This window comes from Melanerpes formicivorus, unplaced genomic scaffold, assembly GCF_026170545.1.
Source record: "Melanerpes formicivorus ecotype bairdi unplaced genomic scaffold, bMelFor1.0.p_v2 SCAF_21, whole genome shotgun sequence".
NCBI lineage: Eukaryota > Metazoa > Chordata > Aves > Piciformes > Picidae > Melanerpes > Melanerpes formicivorus.
The window spans coordinates 3,449,584-3,467,565 of NW_027142373.1; the positions used below are offsets into that span (position 1 = coordinate 3,449,584).

A 17,982-nucleotide genomic window follows, 5' to 3' on the forward strand; every position below is an offset into this window, starting at 1 on the left:
AAGCATTTTGTTTCTAAGAGGTAGAAATGAGCAGCTTTGAAAAGCAAACCTCTTAGACCCTGAAGACTGCAGTGGTGGGGGATAAGAGGACAGCTGTACAGAATTGAGTCAGGTGCCTGCTGGCAGGAAGGAAAGAAATTGCAAGCCTGACCCTCTTTGCCAAGTCTTTAATGTTTCATCATAGTAATGGTTTGCTTTTGAAAACAAAAGCTAGGCTTTTGCCACAGCATTTGAGCAGGCTCTATAAACTAGCAATTAATGCTGTACTTCAGCGCCCATGCTTTTCAGTAAGGTTGCATGTCCTGTTTGTGCTGTGGGTTGAAGCCATCCACCAGAATGCAAAAAGACAAGAAGTGGCATTTCCATTTATTTAATGCTAAATAAGGCACCCTGGGGAGATCACTTCCAAAATACCCAGGGACCCTGAGGCAGTGTTTCTGTGGTTATTTATACAGGAGCTGTCATGGTTGATTCATGGAAGTGACTGGGGCTCCTTTCTGGAGGCCACTCTAACATGCTGAAGACCGTAACTCCCTTTCTTACCTATGTTAAGCTTGCACAGTAACTGAAGAAAAAGAATTGAAACCAGCATGTGGAAAAAACATGCAGCTGGTGAAAACAGTTCCAGATATCCTGCCTGATCAGTCCAGAACTATTGAAAAAAAGGAGAGGAGAAAACAAAAGCCTTTAAAGTGCAAGCCTGAGCAATGCAAACAGGCTCAAGGCCTGATTTTTAATGTGACAAGACACTTGGGTCTCATGCTAAACTTCAGAAAGCAGCCTGCCCAAAAAGCTTTTCAAACATACATGTCTTCCTCATCGCAGGCAGGGGACAGAGGAGGTTTTCTGTATCACTCCTTGCTCCTGGCTTGAGATACTTCTCTGGTGCACCTTCCCAACTCGGGGAAAGCTGCCTTTGATGCACTTAACTCTCTATGGTTACTTTTAACCCTTGATCCTTCACTTACCCTGCCAGCCTGAATTTCCAGGCAAGTTGCAGCACTTTGAGAGTGTTCTTTGCTGTTCTGTTGTGCATGGGTTGTTTCAGCTTGCTTAAATCGCCTGCCACAGGATCCTGATTTAGATCCTGCCAAATATGCCAGATTTAGGTCACACAAAAAAATCACCATCGAAGGTATTGGCAAGAGTTATTTTTAATACAATTTCATAAAAACATAACCACAGAATTCATTGGCAAGGGTCACTGCCACTTAATACATGGAAGGAGCAAAGGGAAATGGAGTTAGAATTGGGCTAGAATGATTTTACAGAGATGGGGGGTGAGAGGAATGAGGGAGTTCTTCCTGCTGAGTCCAGAGATTCAGAAGGGTCTCTCCTGCATTTGTAGCCAAAAGAACACAATATTCCCTGCTCCTGACAGGGAGTGTGGCTCAGGGGACTGTACCTCTGTAGTGTCCTGGACTGAAGGCAAGGAGACAAGTACTGCTGGCCTGCAGTCACCCACTTTGGTTTAGCTTCCCCAGCCCAGAAGGTGAAGGCTTGGACAAGACAGAATAATCTGGTTTCATCCTGTTTGTTCTGAATTCACAATCTCTTGCAATTCCTTTTACAGTTTTTGCCTGTGTCCAGATCTTGGCAGAAGTTGGAAAAGCAAATCCTTCCTTGCTACTGTTAGAACTGCATCTTCAGGTAGGGCAGTTAAGCTTGCGTAGAAATGGTAGCTCATTCCAAAGGTTGTTGCTTAGTTTAAATCATTAAGACTTAAGCCATTTTAGTGACAATATGGTACCAAACAAAGTGAAACTCCAGGAAAAGCAGGCAGCTATAGGATTGGAGGCTTCATGTGCCACAATGGTTGTGTGCAGACAGGAAACTCCTTTGCATTTTTCAAATTAGTGGACCGGGATAGACAATGTTTTCAAGCTTGGACATGTACCAGCATGGGTATTCCTCAGCAGAGCCTGGCTCCATCCTCCCAGCACTGCCCTTCACATCTTTATAAACATGAATGAAGTCACTCTTCAGGCTCCTGTAAGGCGTGGACATTTCTTGGATAGTGCTGCAAAAGGGTTTCACTGTTTGGACTGTGCAACTGTGACAGTGCTGGAGCAATCATCTGGCACCAGTATCTAACTGCTGGGTGTCTCTGCACCCCTCCCCAGATATATCTGGTGTACTTTGCAGTGTTTATGTGGAGATGCAATCTAAGAGTGATGTAAAGTTGGAGACCTGAGTTTTGCTGTTTTTTTTAATTGATCCTGATACAAAGGGAAGGTAAAAGTTGCCTACTGTCCCTCTGCTTCTGTACTGGGTGCTCTCCAGCAGTTGCTGCATCACATTTCACATGTGGTACATGTTGCTGAGTGGATTATCTTAAAAAAGAAGAAAAGTCATTACAGTGGACAAATTCTGTTACTAACCAGGACAACCCAGCAATTAATTTTAAATCCTAATCAGTGAGCTGAGAAGAAAGGGGTCCCCCCCCATACCTGTCTGTTCCAGAGCTCCATTCTCTGAATATTTGGGGGTTGGGAGAGAAAGAATGACTCTCTTCTTGCCCCCTTGGTCCCCAGGTAAATAGTGCAATTATTGCTGCCTTTGAAATCGTAGAAAGAGTCTCCAAGACTTGCAAAAGCTTCTGTTTCAAGGTATATTTCACTAGTAGGTTTAAATTCTTCTGAGCTGCTCAGTCATGGTAGGTAACTAGTTGTTGTGCTACCTGGTGTTCAGCCAGCACAGTCATCTTCAAGTGTGACAATGGACAGTGTCAGTGCTGTATCTTCAAACAGCACAGTAGGAGCTAGTAATGTACTAAATACCTTATGTTCTGCTGACACTTGGGTTATTTTCAACTTCAATTTTGAAAGCAACAAGCCCACTAAATGAAAAGCCTAGATAGAAGGTCACATTTTCATTTCCAAAGGGTACTGAGTCACGATGGAGTGGCAAGATAGGAAGCTCCTTCATGTGACCACGTGTAAATACGCTTCCATCCCTGGTCCAACCAGAAACCCTTTTGAGATTGTTCTGAATGTTGGGAAGATTCCACACAGTTCCATGTAGCCACTTCATTCTTCTCTCATTTAAGGACCCAGGAATTGATTCGTAAATTTTAGTCTTGTGCACAATCTTGCCCAAGCCATAACCCTTTCCCAGAAAAAAGTGGGTGTAGATTCTTTTCTTTCTGGTAGGAACATCTTTCATCTTGATGTCATATAAGCGTTTCAGGGTTTGAAGAGCTGAGCTTAGAATGTCATCTTTATCTGGATTAGGCACCTTGTCTAATGCCTCATCTGGCCAGTACAGTAAGGTGAGCAAAAAATAGGCACTTGCTGGAAACGGTCCTTTTCCTTTAAAGAATCTTAAACTTAGCTCTCGAAGAATTTGCATTGGAAGAAGTTTGCTTGATCCTGGTACTAGGCATGCTAATGTGATGTGGCACAAAATAAAACTGATCAGATCATAGTCCTCCAGCTTGTCCCTTCGAGGGTCTTCTGTGTAGAAACTTAGGATCTTTTCTAGCCTTTCAGCTGATCTGTTCTCCTTCTTATCTGCTAAGAATGACAGGATATTGGTGACATTGCCTCCACCACTCTTGTAAATAATCATGCGTCTAATCAGCTGGCTCTTTGGGCCACCACTGCTGTCCTCAGTAAGTGATGAGATGAAGAATTTGGCATATACCTCAGACTGCCTTTTTAGCCATTTTCTGGGATTATAGATTTGTTCCTCTTTTTCATCTGTTTCATCTTCCTCATCCTTCTCCTGGGTTTTATCTGTTTGGAAATAGCTTAGGTCTTCTGAAATCCATTCCAGGGCATCAAACAGGTTCTGGCGTAAGCCTTTTAAGCGGCAGTGAAGTGCTCCCCATGTTTTCTTAATTTCTTCAGGAATGTAGTCTGTGATCAGGTATCTCACAAGCTCAGAATGTTCCCCTTCTGGGCATCTGCGGAACACGTGGACTGTGGACAGGAAGCGAAGAAGGCGACATCCTACCTCCACTTCTCCAAAATAGCCAGCGTTGTTCATACTGTCACGATCTCTATTTGCAGCCTGTTGTGCAGCCCTGAAGCACGTCATAGATTTAAGAGCCAGCTTTATCTTTTCAATGATGTCTTCAGGAGTATCCTCCTGTGTCTTTTTATCCACTCTGAAACTAAACCATTTCCTGTAGACTTGACCTTCTGTATCTAAAATATAAGAATCATTTGGCAAATGAGATTTTGCAACCTCTGCCCAGTATTTTGCATCTTCAAACTTCTCGTTGTTGTAATGCAGTCTGGCAAGCTGCTGAGCAAAGAAGGGATCTTTGCCAAGGATTTCATAGGCAGCTTTCAAAATGGCGATAGCTTTTTCACAGCCTTCAGCATTGCAGATCTGCTCAATGAATGGGGAGAAAAGGGTGTCAGTACTGTCACCTCTGCTTCTCTTACCACGCCGAATAAACAGATCTCTGATGAACTTTATGAATTCATCCCGTCCAAATCTATTGTCAAAGAGCGTCTTTTCCTGAAGAAGTGCCATTGCGAGTTGACTTTGAGGTTGATTCCCTGAAAGCTGCTGCAGAATTTCTTGTGCAACCAGACAGTGTATTATCTGAACAGAGGAAATATAGGTGGTATTTTCTCTTAGCTCAATAAAGATCATTCTTGCTTGATCACTCAAGTGATTTTTAAATTCATATAGTCTGCATTTCCTTTCTGTGTATATCCCCAGTCCCAGAAAAGCCTCACAGTGTGACAAGGAAAGGTAGGAATTGGGTACATAAAAATTGAGCAGAGCCACATAGCGCATCAAGCATGTATCCCGAGAGGAACGGTCGATGTCTTGCAGTATGTGCCCTACAAAGTCTCTCACGTATGTTTCATTGAACTCCTCGCACATCAGGACAAAGGTGAGTATGAATTCTGGCTTGATATCCTTCTGCTTCAGTTTTTCAAGTTTAGCTTTGAACAGACTTTTCTCTGAGTCTGTCAGCTTGTGAGTGACAGCAACTGTGTCCAGGGGAGAAGCCTTGCAAAGCCTTTCAGGGTCATTGGATCGTCTACAGCACAAGAGGATGAAGTAAGGTCTAGGGGAATTCGTTTTCCTAGTTGCTACAGCATCCACTAACTCATTCCTTAGTTCTTCTACATAGTCTTCATCATAATCTTCAATTAGTAGGAGTACAGGCAGGCAGTGACTAAAATCTTTCTCTTCATAATCCCTAAATGCAAGTGCATGCTCACAGACAGTTGCAGGTGAGTATGAGGTTTTGATAACAGCACATCTTACATCCTTTCTTTTTTTCCATAGCACTTGCCGTGCAATTGTGCTTCCCCCGCTTCCAGGATGGTGAAATACCTTTAGTTTAGCCACAGAGTAATTGAGTCTGTTTTGTTGCAAAATGTCCTCAAGGAGCTTGCTGGCATCCTTGCATGCTTCACGTTCAATAATTTCCCCGCAGCGTCTTCTGTCAGCCAGCCAGAAGTTCTCCCAGGTGATTTTTTTCCCTCGGTAAAAATTTTGTTCTATTTCTTGTATTTGTTTTTCAGTCAAAACATCTAATTTGATATCATCACATTGGTCAGTACAAAGGATTTCTAGGGAAAACAGCTTCTCTTCTTCCAGCGAGGGAAGTGTACACAGCCCTCTAGTGGAAACTGGCAAGTGTCTGGGCTGCGCTGTAGAAGGCAGCATTTTTTGAATGGTGGCATCCACATGACTCAGTTTCATACCCACCACGCTGCATTTTTCTAGTGTCTCCATGCTGCAGTACGCCTGAGCTAGATTAGCCCACTTGAAGTAATTCTCACTGGACTCTGCAATGCAGACAATGTACTCGGTGCCATTCATCTCAGTGTAGAACTCCTCAAAGGTATCCACAAGTGGCTTCTGCACTGGTGACAGCAACAGGAAAAGCACAATGAAGGACCCCTTGGGCAGGATCTCATCACATATTTGAGTAATTGCTTTCTTAAGGTACTTCTTTTTCATTCTAATCCACGTGTTTTCGTCACAAGGCTTTTCATCCCCAAGGAAGTCGCTGCGCCCGTTGCAGAACACCCAGCTGGTCTGATCAAATAGTCTGGAGTGCTTTTGATGGGGAGGGTTGCCAGTCTTGCTCTCATTGCAAAAGTCTTGTAAAAAATAAGACCTCGTGGCATGGTGCTCTTTGTACTTGCTGTACAGCCCAGACACATTGGAGTCCTCGTCAAAGTCAAAGACACAGAAAATGTTCAAGCGCATTAAAAACTTGATACAGTTCAGATTGTCCTTCTCACATCTGTTTGTCACAAGTATGTACCATAGGGAATCATCCATGTAGCTTTTGCCATCGTTCAGGAGAATTGACAACTTTCTCCCTAAATTGGGAGGTATTTCTGTATGTACTTGGGTGCTGGAGTGCTCGGCTTTTTCTCTCTGAGTGTCCCTGTCCTTTAAGTCCTTAATGAAAGTAGCCAGTTTGTTGCGCTCTACGAGCTCAGACTTCGCTCCCAGTCTCTGGTAGACAGCTGCATCTTTTGTCAGGATCACCTTCTGGCTGCCCTCATGGTATTTTGGCAAATACACTTCAAAGAAGATGCTGTCCTTTACTAAACTGGATGTGGGCTCAATGTCAACCTCCACCACAAATCTTTGTTCCTCAGACTCTTTTGAAATCACTTCAACGAAAACAGGTGGGTGGATGCATTTCCTTGCAATTTCTTGTGTGTTTTCAGAGAAACATTTTTCTATGTAATCCAGCGCGTCCACGTAGTGCTCCCGCTCTCTGACCTTGATCCCAATGATTTGGCCATGTTTCCAGCCCTTGTCCTCCACACTGTCCATGATTCCGAAGTGGATGGTGCCATTTGTTCGGATGTTCATGCAGGCTGAAGCAAATCTTATCACTTCACTGGCAAATTTTGATTGCAGCTGGTTTTTGTTCAGTTCTGCAGCAATGGCAAACGATTTGTATTCATGGCAAGGAGTGATTAAATCATTGACTCCTGTTTCTGGAGCCAGAACTCTGTCCTTCACATATTTGAAATCACTGTTCTGGTTTCTAAATGGGCGGCAGTTGCTGAGCTGCAAAGTTTCATCAGTGGTTTTAACCTGGGAGCTTTTACTTCTTTGCTTCCTGCTGGACTTGGAAGCTGTGTTGTCTTTGCTAGTTTTATCTGCTGGATCACAGCTGTCTCCAGTTGAAGTGTTTGGAGCTGAGGTATTTCTGGGTATTCCTGGATCTGTCTGTGCCTTGGCTGTGTCGTATGTTGTGCTGGTGGAACTGGGTCTTCCTGGAGCTCTGTGTGCAGCTGGGGGTGTCTGTGCCTTGGCTGCGTCAGACGTGCTGCTGGAACACTTGGCTTGCTGTGCGCTGTGCTGGAGATGCTTAAGTTCATTTCTCTTGCGGGTTAACGTGTAGATTTGGCCTCCCTTCATACCTATGCCTTTGAGGAAAGCCTCATCCACTTCCATCAGTGCTGGACCTGTCACTTCTTCTGCACAGAGTTTTTCTACATACTCTTTCTTGATTCCAGTAGATTCTAGCCAACATCGGACATGGGTCTCATCCCATTCATTCACAGGTAACGTTTTGTACTCTAGAAGTTAAAATTCACATAGTAGTAATGCAGACTGAAAACAGATTAGTGTCCTTGATGAGCTATCGTAATCCTTGCAAGGAACAATTGTTTGCTTTCTCTCAGGCACAGTGAGACACTGCGCCTTAGCTTTTCAAATGTGTTGCTTCTGATGGCCTTAACCTTAATCAAAAGCAGTCCTGAGCAGTGGTACCAGACTAATAAATTAGTGGAGCAGGAAAACATGATGGAGGTTTGGAAATATGCTGCAAAGGGATTCATGGAAATAACCCAGAATGCTTTTTGAAGGGAATGATGGGCTAAGATTATCAGAACAGACAGGGGCTGAGCTCTCTAAACCAGAGAGGTTTGGGTAGATAGTCAATTTATTTTCTGAGTCAATTTATTTTCTGCTAAATGAAGATAGCATCAGTACAAACCATGAGATTGTTAAGAGTCCTGACTAGATCCCCACTAGAGATGGACCCTTAAAATGTAGATATTATATGCAAATTACTACATATGAAGTACAAGTTTTCTGAAAGCAACACATACCCATTGCCTTTGATGAGGGAAATCCTGCTGGTAATGAACAAAACCCTAGAGGGGAGAAAGAATAACTTTAGATGAGCATTCCTGTGTTAAAGCTGCCTTGTTTTCCCACTCTCCTCCCCCCCGTTTTGGTCCAAGGTAGTTTCTGCACCTTTAAAAGCCTGCTCTTGCCAGCTGCTCTGCCTCTACAGCTGTGCTGTCTGAAGGCAGCTGCTCTGGCAGGGGTGTGAAAGAGATGGGGTTTTGTTGGAGAAGTGTCTGAGAGCTGTGCTCACCTAACAGCTCCTTCTGTTAGGTAGTGGAGGAGTCCTAGAGCTAGCCACTGTCCCCCCAAGGCTGCACAGTATCTCTTGCTTTTTGTCACTCTTTTTCTCTCTCCCACTCTTCCTTTCTCTGCTTCTTCCTCCCTCACACTCCTCTTTTTCTCCCTTTTATTTGCAGGTACTCTTCCCCCTCCACCCATTTTGTTCCACACCAATTTTGGTGCTCCCTGTATTTTCCATGAAGCAGTTTGACTCTGTCTAACCCAGCTGAAGTCTCTTTTTACTTGGCTGGCCTGGCCAGTGACATCTCTGCCTTGCTCAGGCTTCATTTATAGGGTGCAGAGGTAGACTGCAGCAGGCATAATGCTGTACTGAGGAGGAAACAAGTGAAATGCTCCTGCTCAGCCTAGCACCAGACATGTAGATAGATTGTCACAGTCCTCAATAACTATCTGTGAGTGACAGGCTAGTCAAGAAGAGTCACACTGGCAGGGGTGTGGTGGTGGTGGTCCTCTTACTGTGGTGTGAAAGCTCAGCTCTGTGCTGGTTCAGCAGGTGTCTGCAGCCCAGCTATCCCCATTGCTGCAGCTCATGGTGCTACAGCAGTGACACTCACAGCTCTCAGTCCAGCTGTAGAAGGAGCAGTCAGTCCAGCCAGAGTAAAAGCCAGATGTGGGGCTGCACAAGCTCCACACAACCTCTGAAGGTACAAAGGGTAGGAGATGACCATGGCTTGGCAATAGGTGAGTTCAGCAGAAAGGTGATGGTTTGGGCAGCTCTTGGGCCTAGGAGAATAGAGGCTGCTAGGAACTGCTGCACGGAGCAAGTGCACATTTGCTGTTCCAGCACCTGGGAAGCCCTGTGGGAAGCCTGTGGGCTGACTGAGGTGCCAGCATGGCCAAGAGCTTTGGTATAAGGACTGACTCAAAGGGGGGGCCTGTTTAGAGGATTGCTCTGATGTGCTCTAGGTGTAAGCAGACTCCTCTGGAGGAAGTGTAAGCAGTCTGCCTAGGGACAATGGAGTCCGATTCCTGCTGCCAGGCGGTGCAGCTTCCCTGAGAAATGGGGCTAAACCCACCCCTGAAATACTGACCTTTGAGTGCCTTTGGCTGCCACACCATGCCCTCCTGTGCTTATCTGTCTGTCACAGCCTGCTGTGGCAGATGACGTCAGACAGGGTTTGGGGAGAAAATGAAACTGAACTGGGAATAGAAACTAGAGTGGGGGCGTGGCAGGAGGCGGGCAGTGCTGCGCTGGCTCCTCCGAGGCTGCAGGGCCGTGCGCTGCTTCTCCCCGTTTTTAAGAGCGGCCGGGGGAGGGCGGGGGGTGACCAGCAGTGGTTTCGAAGTCTCTGCAGCCTGTGTGGGCTCAGTGGGACCTGGATGCTGTCAGGTGCATGGGTGGCAAGAGAAGGGATGGAGCCATGGGTGTGTGGGGGTCACCCCCTGTCCTGAGCTCCTCAGTTGACCACACTTAGCTACTGCTGAGCAGCTCTTTTCTTGGGATGGGGACAATGCAGGGAGATCCTCACTTTTCCCAGGTCTGCTACAGTAAAGCAACCCCAGCAGGTAAAGAACCACCTCCACTATCTATTGTCCCCTGCCGCCCCACACAAGAAGGGCTTACCTTGTAGAGGCTGCAGGTCACAGAACTGTCTCCAGAGTTCTACTGCCAGAGGCTGCCAGCAAGGAGAATGTTTCCAGAGTGAGGGAGGGAAGATCTTCTGTCTGCCAGGCTGTGCCAGCTGATGGCCCAGCAGCACAGGCAGGAACCCTAGGAGTGTTTCTCCAGTGCTCCTCTGGTGTTCTTTGAAATACATCTACCAGTACCTGCCAATAAAATTGGGAACCGCTGCAGAGGAAGTGACAACCCTCCCTCCAAGTCTCCACCCACTTTTCTGACAGTGCTGTTGCTGGTTGGTGCTGCCTTTGCAAACCAGCATGTGAGGAACTCTCTTGGCTGGCTGCCCAGCAAGGCTGTGGGCTGTGCCCCGCAAAACAGCTATGTGTCAGGGTGCTTGGCCACAAGGTGTGCTGGAATATTATTTCCTTCTCTGTTTTAAAATTGGGCAGAATTACCCTGACTCAGCCCTCCCCACCTAGTGAAGAGAGTGTGGCAGGCTCATCAGCCTCTAAGAGCGACACAGGATGGCTGTGAGGGGAGGTGCACTGCGTTGCAGCAGCCCAAGCTGTCTTGCAGGCCTTTCCTTCCTGTAAATGACACATTTCTCAGCTCAGTTACACACGCACGTGTGTTTGTGGATGTCTCTACTGTGCAGCAGCAAAAGTTTGGCTAGCAGGAAAAGAGTGGTGAGCTGGCCCCCACCCTGGAAGCAGGATGGGGTGGGAGCCAAATGTGGTGGCTACAGACCAGCACATCTGCAAGCATTCCCCCTTCTCTGTTCACCAGCTCCTACCTTTGAGAGCCATGGGAGCCTAAAACATGGCCTTTCCCCAGGCACACACTACTAAATGCTGTGGGTTTGAATCTGAGTACAAGTCTTTATTTAGTAGACTTATAAAAGAACTTTACATGAGAAGTACAAAAATAGGAAATAGGCTTTGAGGCTTCTTAGGTAAAACTGCCAGGTGTTTTGTTGTTGGTTTTGTTGTTTGTGGTTTGTTTTTTTTGCCAAGCTTCAAGGTAACTTGCACATTTGGCATCTTAGGTGAATTGCTCTCATACATTGTAAAACTAGGAAAAAAACTTCCTAGCAATTAGCTCCAGAAAGGTAGCCAAATGTCCCAAATCCTCCACCTTCCTGCCAATAGTTTATTGGTTTAAGACACAATGGCACAATCACACAAACTCCTTCCATGATTTCCCTTGAAAGATGCAGTATCGCTTTGTTCTGCCCATCGCTCTAACACCATTAACGATGAACACAACCCTGCTCAAGGATGATGTGGTGTGCTTTACATTGGGACCACTTGGATTTGATACTACTTTGTAGTAACAATTAAATAAATATAAATAGGTTAAATAAATATGTTGTAAAAGAACACCCCACTTGCCCTAGGATTCAGCATTTCTTCATCCTCCACACGCACTTAATGCTTTGTCACAGCTTTAGGGACAGTGAAAGGAAATACTGCATCTTTAGATACAGGCTCACATGGCTGTGCCCAGCAGCCACACACCCAGCCCAGGGGGTTCTGCTACAGCTTTGTCACACCCGCTGCAAAGGTGGCCTCTGATTTCATTCTTCTGTGCGTTTCACTCCTTCCTATTAAATCCTTTCTCCCCAGGACTCCTGTGGCTCTGCAGCTGGTAATGCTTCTTTGTAAGGCAGTTAGGAGCCCTTACAGCAGATCATGGCTTAGCCCCTCGGGAGCAGCACACAGCTGAGACTGCTGTTTTCCTGCAGGTACCTTTGTAGGGCTGTGCTGACACTGATTGCTGTCAGGGCCTGGCCAGGCTCTGCTGTGAATACTGTGAATGATCCTGGGCTGATACTGAGCCCAGGAGGCTCAGTGGCACAGTCAGTGAACCTTTCACTGATTTTTCAGGTCAGTGTTTTTAGAACTTAATTGTATCTGCCCAGGTGTGAGGGGCAGAACTGACAGAACAGAAATTGTGCTCTCTTCCCTCTGTTTTCAGTAATCACAAACAGTTCTGTTACAGTCACTGTGGTGCACCCAGCATGTAATGTGGCAGCAGTGCAATGGCAGGCTCTGATGATTTGCTACAACTAAAGGCTCCTTTTGCAGATCCCAGCCCCTAGTAATTGGATGATTTTAATCACTGTTATCTTGATTCTTTGCAGTAAAACATATCAGTTATGGAATCCTGTACAGTACAGGGATGGTGTGTGACCATTAGATCCGGCTTTTGCTCTCCATTTTCACTGTCTTGAAAACTGCCTTAGAGTAACTCCAGCACCAGGGTTCATTGCTCTGCTGAAGTCACTCTTTGCCCCTTGGGCTCCTCCCATCTCCTGATCCAGCACAGGCAGAGGTACAAGGCACTTCATGGAAGCTTGGTTTCTTCAAAGAGAGAGAATTCAGCTCTTTGATCCCATTTTTCCCTGCTAAAGGTAGGCGCTTCACAGCCCAGTGCTTGGAATGTTGGTCCCAGAGAAGAAAGCTCCATCCCTCTCCTTTTAAACAGTGTCTCCTGCAATGCTCAGCTCTGCAGAGTCCTGATGATAGTAATGCTGAAACAGTCTTTCCTGGCAGCAGATATGCATTGCCTTGTAAGTGTGTAAGAGCAGGTGAGGGAAACGAGCTGTGAAGTAACATACAAAATCATCTGGGATGGAGCCCAGAGTCTCCTGCACCTCTGGAGGCAGTTCTCTGTAGTGGTGCTTCTGTAAAGGAAGAAAGTGCCTCAATAGAGCTGTCTTCTCTGTGGACACAGTAGCCCAGAGAGTCTCTTAAAGCAGCTCAGTACCCTAAGCAGGGTCAGAGATGTAGGCTGGCACCTGGCAGCAGAGCCAGAGTGTGTGTTGCTTATGGGAGGAAATAATTTACCTTGTTTCTCATTGCCCTCAGCAGATCCCGCACAGAGCCTCCTTTATACGATCGGAATTTGCGAAGGTCTGCAAAGGAAGTGACAAGATTCCTTGGTGTCTTGGTGCAGTTCGAGTTGCTTGCCTCATAAGCAAGGTATGTGTACCCACTGTCACATAGCAGAACCTCCTGATCTAGTGTGAGGTGTCCCCGCCCATGATGGGGGGCTGGAGCTGGATGATCCTTGGGGTCCCCCCTTCCAGCCCTGACAATTCTGTGACTTTTCCCTGAAAGGATTCCCAAACACTGGGGCACACTCCCCAAGGAGGTAGGTAGGTGGATCCCCATCCCTGGAGGGCTTCCAAAGACACATGGGTCTGGTCCTGAGGGCCATGGTTTAGTGCCAGACTTGGTAGAGTTAGAGAACAGTTGGACTCTGACCTTAAGGGTCTTATCCAACCAAGTTTGAGTCTACATCCTTATGGGCGTGCTTCAATAAACACGGACTTCATTCTGAGGAAGTGCTTTGCTGGCATGTCACATTACCAAAACTGAGAGCATTACCTTCACTTTCCTGTCCCAGCAAACTGGGAGCAGCAGCACCAAATGCCTTTCCCCTCTGATAAACACATCCATTACCTGTCTGAAGAGGAACTGTGATGTGCTCTCTCCAGTCCATCTTCACCACCTCTCTTCCACCTCTTTCTAATTGCTTGACGATTGGACCATCTAAAGATTCTTTCTCTATCCGGTCACTGACATCCTGCAAGCAACACCCAGGTTGTTTCTAGTTTTATTTCCAAGCTTTTTCTTGCTGCTTCTAGCCAATGGCAACCTGTTGTGATAGTGGGGTCAGGGTTCTACTGCCCTCTATGACAAAAGGCAATGGAATGGATTATACTTGGGTGTGGGGTACCATCATTTCTGAGTGGTTTTATCATCTGCCAGAGCCTTTTAATCACAGAACAGATGAGGCTGGAAAGAATCTCAGGTCCTCAGCCCGTTCTCACACAAGGAATAAGTGTGCATAGTCACTGAAAACAGGCCCTGCAGTGCATTCTCCTGCTGGAGCCCTTCCTCACCCCAAGCTAAGTTGCTAACATTACCTTCTAGCCTTGCTGTAAAAGATCTGTGTAAGACTAAGCCAGTTTCTTATGGAATACCACGTAGATAGTACAGCTTTTTCATTCCTCACAGGAAGGTTGTGGATTCTGTCACCTCAAACATTTACAAAGCTAGGTGAGACAGTTTGATATCTGAATGGCTACAGGAGCTCTTAGAACTGAAAGGATAGAAAAGGTCAACACAAACCTGAAAAAACTGGAGCTGTTTCTCTAAACTCCAAAAGAACGGATGTTTTAGCACACAGCTGGCAGAGGGCCGTTTCTGAGGGTCCATGTTTATCATCTGCTCTATTAAATCACGAGCAACTATGTCTTCTGCAAGGAAAAGGGTGATAGATCTTAGACTGTAGGGAAATCTAATGGTTTGTATGTTAGCAAACAAGAATCATAGAATCAATAAGGTTGGAAAAGACCTCAGAGATCATTTAAGTCCAACCTATCACCCAACACCTCACAACTAACTAAACCATGGCTTCAAGTGCCAGGTCCAATTATTTTTTGAACACCTCCTGGAATGGTGACTCTACCACCTTCCCGGGCAGCACATTCCAATGGCCAATTACTGAGATTTCTGAGATGCAGGCCAGGATGCCATTGGCCTTCTTGGCCACAAGGAGACACTGCTGGCTCATGTTCAGATGGCTATCAACCAATACCCCCAGGTCACTTCCTACTTCCTCCAAGGCAATCTTGAATCCTTGCCCCAGTAGCTCAAGTTCCACTCTCATCAATACCCTGGGCACCCGACAGAGTCAGTTGTGGTGAATCGGTGCCAGCAGGGCAGAGTTCAGCTCCTTCCTTATCTTTAAGTATAGGAAGGTTCCAAGCTGTGTCTCCCAGAGGTGTTTTAGGATATTAACTCTAAGCACTTGAGGCATACATTAGGAGAAGCTTTCACCACTGCCAGGCTGGGACTCACTGCAGGTCATGGTGCTGTCACTCCTTTGGCATTTTGGCCCCCCTGGCAAGGTCCCTGCCTGCCACAGCGCTTACCATGCCTCCCTGCGCTCAGAGACTCCAGGCTGTAGGCGCCCAGCAGGATGTTGGCCTGGCGCTGCAGGGACTTGCCGAAGGGGTGGCTGCCCTCAGACACGACATAGTAAAAGACACAGCCAGCAGAAAAGATGTCCACAGTGTATGTCTGCAAAGAAACAGCCAGCAATAGCAGGAACACATTTGCTTCCCTGAAGGCTTTGATTATAACTTGCTGCTTATTTGGCATCTAAGAGCTGAAGAAAACATTTCAGAATCACATACCCAGCTGCAAGCCAGCATGAATGCCCAGGCTCTGGGTGCTGCACAGCTTAAGGCCTGACTGCAGCACTGTGCCACCTCTTGGGTGTGCTGCCTGCTCCCAGGGGAGCTGGGTGGAGACTTACGGGGTTCTCTTTGCAGTCTTCACTCAGCATCTCTGGGGCAATCCAGCCTTCGGTGCCTGGCACCCCCGAGCGACGGCTGAAGCTGTGCCTGCCCACTGCCAGCTTCTTGCACAGGCCGAAGTCTGAGATCATTGCTTTGACTTTGCCGTGGGCGTTGGGCATGGAGATGAGGATGTTATGGGGCTTCAGGTCCCTGTGGACTGTTACAAACACCACTTACACCTCAGCCCAGCTCTTACTGTGTTTGCATTGTTAACCTTTCATAGGGCTGAGCCACCATGCATTAACCCAAATTCCTAACATCAAACTACTGTCTTTGGTAGGGGCTCATCACTCACTCTTGTATTCCATCACAACCAGGCATTGTGTTTTGTGTGACTTCTGCCCCAAAAATGCGTCACCCTGAACACAGCCATGATGCACTTGACTGCTCCTGTGTAGCAGTATGTTAGCAGGACAAGACCTCTGTCAAAGGACAGACTCTGCTGCTAGCACCAGGTGAAGCTTCTAAAATCAGTTCTGGACTTGATTAAACAAGCTCCCACCACCTCCATCCATCTGACCCAAGAGGCTTTCTTACCAATGCTAAGGGAGTGCAGGTAGGCCAGGCCAGATGTTGTCTGTTGCAGGAGTGTAATGGGTTGTAGGCCATGGTGACTGAAGGCCTTCTGCTCCACATACTGTATATTACAACAGAAAAAGAGAAGACTCAGCCACAACATTACTTATCATTGCCTTCTGCTATCTCTTCCCCCTCCTAACACAGAAGTTAGGGTCAACTGTGGTAGTGGAAGGTGATGATTAAATGTCATTCAGATAGCACTGTGCTCCAGAGGCAAGAGTCTTCAAAGTCCAAATGGTAGGAGTGGAAGGATGATGAGAAGGGTGTCCTTCACAGGAAGAGAAATTAAAGGACAAAAGCTTCTGTCCTTGAATCGGTACAGAGTTAGGGATATCTCTGTATGACATCCTGTACGCACTCCTGTTCTAAAGTGTGTATCTGTCATGGAGGTGATGGTGGAGTAACTGCAATAGCTGCCTTGGCTGGCACTTTGGCACCCTAAGGTAAAGGAACCTGAAGGCCTTCCAGGGAGGAGTTCCACAACTCTTTCAGGTTAGCAGGCGAGCTCTCACCTCCTGCAGAGTGGCAGCACAGAGCTCGATGGCTATGTACTGGAACTGCCGGTCCTTCTCCGTGCAGAAGTAGCGGATCACGTTGGGGTGCTCATCCGACTCACGCAGCAGCTGCACTTCCCGGTCTGCAAAGCTGAAGCACTCGGGAAGAATTCTTTTCACTGCAACATCACGGTTATCAAATGTGCCCCTGCAGGCAGGAAGGAAAGTCACAGCACCCTGCTGGACTCTTGACATTTTCCAGAGGATGGTTAAAGTGTTCCTCATGTTGGAAACACATTTGGTCATTAAACATTTCTAAAGGAAGTAAAGGATCTTTTGGGAGGGAGGGAGCGCTGCATGAAAATAATTCTAAGTACTCTGCCAGAAGCTTCATTTCTGCTCACATTAGCTATGTGAGGAGGTTAATTTAAAACAAAAAAGACCTAACACAACTAAGACATAGCTGGTCTGTTTAATGCTGACTGCACATATTGACTCCTACCTGTAAACAATTGTCCCCTCAGCTCCATGTCCCAGGACCTCTTTTGGGTTAAAGGAAATCTTGCCGACCATCACTCTGTGTGCATCTTCATCTGGAAAGGAGGGAAGGAGCAAGGATGGGTTGGGATGGGTTGAGTCAGCCTTTACAACAGCATGTCCTTCAGGACTGGTAAGTACAAGTCTGCTTGCTCTCCTTTAAATGAACACCACGGGTGATTAACAACACAAGCATCTCCACAACTGAAGACACTGCATCAACCTTACCTCCCTCTTCTTGCTCAGTGGAGAGGCAGCTCCCAGCATCAGATGCAGAGATGCTGGAGTAGGCAGAATGGTTTGATGCCCTGGGGGACATGTTTGGTGTGCTGGCAGTTGAGCTCTCTGTCCGGCCATAGGAGGTGTCCAGGAAGTCTGCCTCCAGGGGCAGGTCGCTGGGAGCATGGAAAGGCATCTTCTTCTGTTGCAGGAGTTGTATCTTCTCTTCCAGCTGGTGCTGCCTCTGTTGCTGCTGAAGCACACTCTGTGAGAAAGGACCCCAGTTCTGTAAGTGAAGGTTGCACAGTCATGTCACAAAAGGGAACTCTACAGCTACTGGGACAGCTATAGCAGTCTGAACTTGCACTGCAAACCTGAGAAATGGCACTAGTTGGTTAAGGTGGCAAAAGCTAACTGTTGCTAGTGAACTAGGTGTCCTTAAACCACAGAAGGATAAAGGCTTGAAAATCCTGGCAGTGGTTCAGGTGAGGAGGAAATGAGTTGGGTCATTGCACATCTGGGAGGAAGCAAAACCCCCTGCAGTGCATTGCTTTCTAACTCCTGTGTAATTTCTTGGACTGTACAATGTTAGCAACTCTCCCCAAACCCAAAAGCACATCAAGCCAAGTCAGCATTACCATTGGGTAAGTGATGATGAAAGCCAGCCAGCCCACCAGCAGGAAGGTGCTGAGAATGATTGTGGCCATGTCTTTCAAAATGGAGTCCACAGGAGCCTCTGGACGAGGGACAGGCCGAGCAGGTTTCTCCTCAATGTCCTTTGGAACAGCAGCGGGCACTTCTGTTGAGGAACCTTCAACGATGTCAATAACCTAAGA

The 17,982-nt window shown here is 46.8% G+C and overlaps 2 protein-coding genes and 1 long non-coding RNA gene across 7 annotated transcripts in view; 1 reads left to right on the forward strand and 2 right to left on the reverse strand.

Annotated features, from left to right (window-relative positions):
- The first annotated feature begins 399 nt into the window (after nucleotides 1-399).
- On the forward strand, nucleotides 400-17,840 carry LOC137447518 (uncharacterized). Its single transcript, XR_010988879.1, has 4 exons — nucleotides 400-1,650; nucleotides 12,817-12,927; nucleotides 16,915-17,060; nucleotides 17,379-17,840. It is a non-coding gene; the product is annotated as an uncharacterized lncRNA (long non-coding RNA).
- On the reverse strand, nucleotides 1,137-10,208 carry LOC137447513 (sterile alpha motif domain-containing protein 9-like). 3 transcript variants are annotated; one of them, XM_068151057.1, is made up of 4 exons: nucleotides 9,947-10,006; nucleotides 8,937-9,105; nucleotides 8,061-8,105; nucleotides 1,137-7,526 (listed from the first exon to the last, which is right to left on the reverse strand). In XM_068151057.1, exons 3-4 carry the CDS (start codon nucleotides 8,062-8,064, stop codon nucleotides 2,782-2,784), a joined length of 4,749 nt encoding a protein of 1,582 aa, XP_068007158.1. In that variant the 5' UTR covers nucleotides 8,065-8,105; nucleotides 8,937-9,105; nucleotides 9,947-10,006; the 3' UTR covers nucleotides 1,137-2,781. The 3 variants fall into 3 exon arrangements, with proteins under 3 accessions (XP_068007158.1, XP_068007156.1, XP_068007157.1); XM_068151055.1 differs by lacking the exon at nucleotides 8,937-9,105 and having other exon boundaries at nucleotides 9,947-10,208; XM_068151056.1 differs by lacking the exons at nucleotides 8,937-9,105; nucleotides 9,947-10,006 and adding an exon at nucleotides 9,414-9,637.
- Nucleotides 10,796-17,982, reverse strand: part of ERN1 (endoplasmic reticulum to nucleus signaling 1) — a 29,466-nt gene continuing 22,279 nt past the window's right edge. For 2 of the 3 annotated variants that reach the window (XM_068151062.1, XM_068151064.1), the window contains 11 exons: nucleotides 17,785-17,976; nucleotides 17,156-17,432; nucleotides 16,893-16,983; nucleotides 16,409-16,598; nucleotides 15,855-15,954; nucleotides 15,275-15,474; nucleotides 14,889-15,036; nucleotides 14,083-14,210; nucleotides 13,411-13,534; nucleotides 12,793-12,860; nucleotides 10,796-12,629 (listed from right to left, as the gene is read on the reverse strand). In XM_068151062.1, the coding sequence (XP_068007163.1) occupies nucleotides 12,423-12,629; nucleotides 12,793-12,860; nucleotides 13,411-13,534; nucleotides 14,083-14,210; nucleotides 14,889-15,036; nucleotides 15,275-15,474; nucleotides 15,855-15,954; nucleotides 16,409-16,598; nucleotides 16,893-16,983; nucleotides 17,156-17,432; nucleotides 17,785-17,976 (1,725 nt within the window). In that variant the 3' untranslated portion in view covers nucleotides 10,796-12,422. The remainder of the gene's footprint in view (nucleotides 12,630-12,792; nucleotides 12,861-13,410; nucleotides 13,535-14,082; nucleotides 14,211-14,888; nucleotides 15,037-15,274; nucleotides 15,475-15,854; nucleotides 15,955-16,408; nucleotides 16,599-16,892; nucleotides 16,984-17,155; nucleotides 17,433-17,784; nucleotides 17,977-17,982) is intronic. The other variant, XM_068151063.1, reaches the window with a different exon arrangement.